The sequence below is a fragment of the Ruditapes philippinarum genome, unplaced genomic scaffold (assembly GCF_026571515.1).
Source record: "Ruditapes philippinarum isolate M1 unplaced genomic scaffold, ASM2657151v2 ctg4849_1_1_1_1, whole genome shotgun sequence".
In the NCBI taxonomy this organism is placed as follows: Eukaryota; Metazoa; Mollusca; class Bivalvia; order Venerida; family Veneridae; genus Ruditapes; species Ruditapes philippinarum.
The window spans coordinates 23,626-29,457 of NW_026861433.1; the positions used below are offsets into that span (position 1 = coordinate 23,626).

At 30.4% G+C, this 5,832-nt stretch overlaps 1 protein-coding gene across 1 annotated transcript; it reads left to right on the forward strand.

The window, feature by feature from the left end:
* Nucleotides 1–2,657: 2,657 nt before the first annotated feature.
* On the forward strand, nt 2,658–4,764 carry LOC132715596 (uncharacterized). The gene is made up of 4 exons (XM_060698612.1): nt 2,658–2,797; nt 3,129–3,227; nt 3,795–3,896; nt 4,608–4,764. Exons 1-4 carry the CDS (start codon nt 2,750–2,752, stop codon nt 4,731–4,733), a joined length of 375 nt encoding a protein of 124 aa, XP_060554595.1. The 5' UTR covers nt 2,658–2,749; the 3' UTR covers nt 4,734–4,764.
* Nucleotides 4,765–5,832: the final 1,068 nt, after the last annotated feature.

The following is a 5,832-nucleotide window of genomic DNA, read 5'->3' on the forward strand; positions in this document are numbered from 1 at the left end:
TTGCCGTTCTAGACGTTCTTTTTGGGGGATTTTAATTTTTGTCTATTAAATGTTATCAATATCACTCGGCACTACCTTCAATAAACAGGCTTAATTAAACCGAGTCTGAATCATTTTCAAGTTTGCTGTGTAGGTAATAGCAAACTGTAATTTGTTGCTATAAGTTTTATTAGGTATAAATTGTTCCTGAAAAATAAACAACAGTTAAATGTGATTGAAACTATTATAGAGGTTCCAACAACTATTTCCTCACTACAGTTTGAACTGTACCAAAAATGGTAAATATCCGGGATGTTATATGTGTCTGGAGTTTAATCAGAGGTAGAACATCTAAACTCATGTAATTGTGCTGAAAGGAAGAAAACCGCAAAGAAACGTTCTTTTAAACAAACAAAATAAAAGAGAAAAAAAGGAACAACTAATTGTACATGATTGAATGTCCCAGTACGTGAACATTGACTTTTTCAGCATCGAATTATTTTGGTACACCAAATGTATAAAAATTGAGAAAAACGAAATTTCTAAAGAACGCCACCTAACGACAAAATTGAAAATGTTGCAGGGTTAGTTTGATGGGCGGTACCGGAAAGGTCAAGTTACCGTAAACCACTGACTTAAACAGAATTCAACATTTAAACACGGAAATGATGAACACACTGCTTTTCAATTTCAATTTTATTAGCATCAAGCCTTATATAAAAGAACCATGTCTAAGTGACATACAAATTGTATAATTAAAACAACAATATATTACTTTAAAATATATACAAAATTCTTGCAAAATTAATGTTTCCAAATATTTAAAGACTTTTCGGTAAAATGTTTGTATTGAGTTTAAGCTTGTTATAATTTCCAGTTCTCCTAAAATCCCTGTCTCAGCATAATAGAAAGCAAAGAGGAAAATGGCAAAAATGTAATTGTAACATAGCCTTTACACATTTCATTTTGGGCGTTCTATGAAATTTGTTTTTCTCTGTTTTATTTTATGTACACTAGTTTGAAAATACGGACTGGTGTAAACAGGGTAATTGCTTGATTTATCAAATAATTACGAAGTAAATGATAAATGAGCTTCTCAATCCAACAAGAATAGAAAATTTTGCAAAAAATCAACACTATGTAGTCATTAGGGAATGTATCTGCAACGCTCAAATATTCTGTGAGGTCGATATTACATGAAGAAAGTATTTAAGAAAGTATTTTGTAGATTGAAGCTGCAACGTGATTACGGAGATTTGTATTGTCATAGGTATATGAAAGATATATGAAGTAATCATATGAATTTAAAAGCTTCCCTTCCAAAAGAAAGACTGACGCTATGCTTAAATATGATAAACAAGATCAGCCAAGAAAGGCGGCGTTCAATAAACTAAGGTTATTTCTACTGCCATGATCTATAGAAATAGTATTTCTATTAAACTGCTGATTTGAGAAGTCCTATGTACTGTAGATATATCATTAAGTAAACAAAGTACTTGCAAAATATCAATCATCAATTTATGGGAGGAAATATATTTGCAACGACGAAGTGCAATTTATTTTAATTATCACAATGAAACAGCTGCTCCTGTGGTATATCATGCTGAACTTTTGTTGAACATATCTAAAGTACAGCCTCAAAACATGATTTCAACAAAGAAAAAAGTAATTCCTTTGGCTTTCCTACATCTAACATTTTTTACGTGACCATCAAACCAATGTACATTATTAATTTCCTCACCATTATAATAAAACATTTAATAACAGTTTATTTGCAATGATATTGAACGCTAAGACACAATTCAAAATAATATTGTATATTTATGTTGGGAGGTTGCCTTCCTAATTCACCACAAATGATTACTTTTCAAGAAGATAGACGGTCACTAAGAAAAGATCTCTCTATATTTCACTATCATAGTCCATAAAAATAAATGAAAAAAGGCATGAACAAATATAATATAAACTATGAAAAACAAGATCAACAAGAAAGGGTGTCATTCAATGAACGCATTACTCAACAAAGGACCACCAACAAGGAGCAAGGAGGAAACTAAAAATGACGGGGTACATTAACTTCTTACGGCATATTTTTGGCTTAACAATTACGTACTATATCTTTTAAATTTTGAACTTTTGTATCATGATTTTTTATATTTTTTTATCCGTACGAGTGGAATGTTTTATTATCTGCTATATACATTTATTTGTAACATCGGATCATATATACACCTCTCACCGGCCAACATAATCCATACATACTCATTTCGTAATTTGTTGGTATATCTAATACAAAATACCATCAACACTCACATTCCATTATAAACCAGTTTACTTTAAAGAACTGCTCAATTTCCGTTAATTTGCATGTTATGCTTATTGTGGACAACAAAGAACGATCAAGTTCATCTCTAATTAACGAATTCTCTCTGTTACATAGTTATTACCTAGATAATGACAAACATAGTGTAAATACATAATTCTGATCTGCTAAAGGTATAAACATGTCTTAAATCTGGGATGGTGTGTTTTAAGAAAATATCAAATGTTAAGTTTTCATTATGTATATACTATATATATAGATATCTGTAATTTTCGTGTCGTCTGGTAAAATGGGTCACAAGTAAAGTAATACCTACCGTGTGTCACCTTATATCACCTTTCGTGACTGTCTGTCAGAACACTTTACAGATAAGACTTGCCCTGCTATATAACAACTGGTCTTTTGTTTTCATCTTAGATTAGCACAGGACACAGTTTTGGAATAATTATGATCCGTACACTAGTATTTGGCTTATTTTGCGTGGCATTTGCTATGGTAACTATTCAATTATATTTAATTGACGAAGAAGAATTACATTGATAATGATTTCTTACTGAAAGTGTCTTTGATCTACTCAGTATTCTTTTGTATGTTTTCTGTTGAACTCAATGTTTTATTTTTTTTATAAGATTGAATACTGCTAAGCCTATTTAATTTCTATGAAACATACCTTCAACAAGCCAAACAAAATGCTAAGTGATGGCCTTCTGATTGCCGTGTCAGTCTTTCAACTAATTAACTAATATTATACTTATCAATGTTAGTGTCAGTGGGCCATCAAATGATATAATATCATTATCATTAATGTGTTATTTTTCTCATCTAGTCTATGACGACTAAGCATCACCATGGACACCATGGTACAGGACCCACAGTTGAACCCGCTGAGCATGAGAATTTCAAGTTTGCGTATGAGCCACACTCGGTAAGAACATCTTTTAATTCAATATTTTTCAACTGTTTCATTACTTTTAATTGTCGCTGTTATTTTGCGTTGATAATTTTAAAAAATGATTTTCAAATATTTATTTAAAAAATGGCTCATTACTTCTAATTGTCGTTTTTATTTTTCTTTTACTTTATTATCAAAAGATTGATTTTCAAAGAATACCATATTGAAACTTTTTGTTTACTAAAGAATTAATTTTGGAGTAAATTGTTTCTTGAGTGCCAATCAGTAGTATCAGAAACTTCGTACTTATGGGATATAGACACTATCGAGCGGTTATTCACTGATACTAAAATGACAATTACAAAATAAATCAATGACTTTCATGTGCGAGTTCATGCTTTTTCAGCAAATTGTTCATAGAGATTCACCATGTTGATTTCTGTATGTGTGATTATTGCTGTTTAATGCCATACCAAGATTCCAAATCAGAATAAACCATCAAGTCCGAAGATGTTATATCACAATATGATAGACAATTACATGACAGCTAGATTTTCTGTGTTGTTTTCCAGTTTTAAACAATATATTGAATGTTTACAGCAAATGATGATAGTTGTTAATGGACACAAATGTTACATCTTCTCACTGTCCGATTCAGAGAGAGCTTCAATACACACTGACGCCGGCATCAGGGCTGTTGAGGTACATATGTTTTTTGAAAGAATAAGATATACGGAAATTACACATAATTATGACAATTGTGCCACGTGTCATTCTTTACTCAAAAGGAAATTTAAAAAATACTATCAGCTGTCTTATGAACATTTTCGAAAGTATTTAAACAGCATGCCTCCAGATTCATGCTTTTGTTCATGAAAAGTTTTTTAATGTATTACAAATCATTTTCAACGGAACGAAAAAAGTTTTCTTCACATTATCAATTTACAAAAAAATAGGTCAAATATGCAAAAATAGCCATAACTGGGTGAGTCACGCAGTAGAAATATGGTGCTAAATACAAACAATTCAGTCATCAATAGCTCACAGCGTTCATCATTATTCTTATAATTATTTCTTGAATTGTGATTATTTTCATTTCTCTCAAAATCTTGATATTGACTTTCTTGAAATATTTAACTGGGGACATGCACTCAGTTTAAATATAACATTTTTTTCAATCGTTCCAAGGATTCCAGTGTATTCTTAAAGTTCAGGTATAAATATAAACAATAAACAGAAAATACATTACAAATACATGAAGTCGATACTACTGTATTATATATTGGACAATGTGCATACTACTTGTATATCACAATAGAACGAAAAATGCACAATAACATGTTTTTATGGTAAATTATTTTAGAAACTCTCGATTTGTTTTTGTAAATCGAATTAAAAATTAATACATTTCAGTTAAAACTTCTGAGCACTCTGAGCACTGCAGCTGTTACCGAGGTTACAAAAGACCAAGTCCCTGCCAAGACTGCTCATGTTTGTGGAGGACATATAACCAACTATTACACTCAAACTACTGTGTAAAATTGAAATAACAATAAATGTCATTTCACTATTTTGCGTTAGTAATAATATTTATGTTATTATGTCTGTTCATGTTAAAGGTTATATAAATTTAATTAAAAGAACTTTAAAATGTGTTTTCCTATGTGTTAGAAAGGTGAAGAATACTAATTCTGTGTCACTTCCACCACACCACTGTAAATGCACTTCATTATTGATATATTCAGAATGTGCTTGAAAAAAGGAAGGCAAAAATTATAAAATTTAAATATATTTAAATATATAAAAGATATTTCGGTATAATTTTATCTCTCTTCTCTAGTAAAAAGGTGTTAAAAACATGATCTGTAATGTAGCCAATATTTTATACGTTGTTCTTTAATAATTTAGAAATTCTTAATTAACTTGGAGTTTTTTCTCTATATAAATTGAAACATGTATCAATTAGCAAACTAGAACCACAAAACCGTCAATTTACGTCTTGAACTACACAAAAATGTTGTTAACCCAGTTTTCATGCGTATGATTATGCCGTATTGTTTTAATCATTTACTACAACGAACAAGGTAGAAAAATTGTTTTCATCACATTTTCTGTACGAATTCTGCTGTACTCCTAGTAGTTTTGATACAAAATGTTTTGCTCTTAAAATTAGTTTGCAATTCGTGTTCTTGCAACTACAGAATGCGGTTAGGAATAGACCTTGAACTTAGATATTCCCTAACTATGTGCATGCCTGGAATCTAATATTTAGACCCCTGTTCTTAAGTAAAGTATGTTGTTTTGTTCAAGGGACGGTGTCGTGTAAACTTTTGTATTATTCGTCAATTTTTAATTTAAGTGTTCACGCCAATAACAACAACCTAACTTATGTCTCAGAAAGTGTAAAAGATATCAACATACAGTGTCTTGTATGTGTTTATCATTGTTATTCTGCCATAATTAATACAGTTTGGATAATTCCATGTAATAAATTATCTCAGTGTGTTTTTTCCATACAACGTCTGCATTTGATTTCTTTTGTAAAGGATGTTGTACTTGTTCCTTATATTAGAAAAGAAAATGAAATGTAAGAAATTATATAATTTAATGTTTGAGAAACACGCTACCGATATCTTAA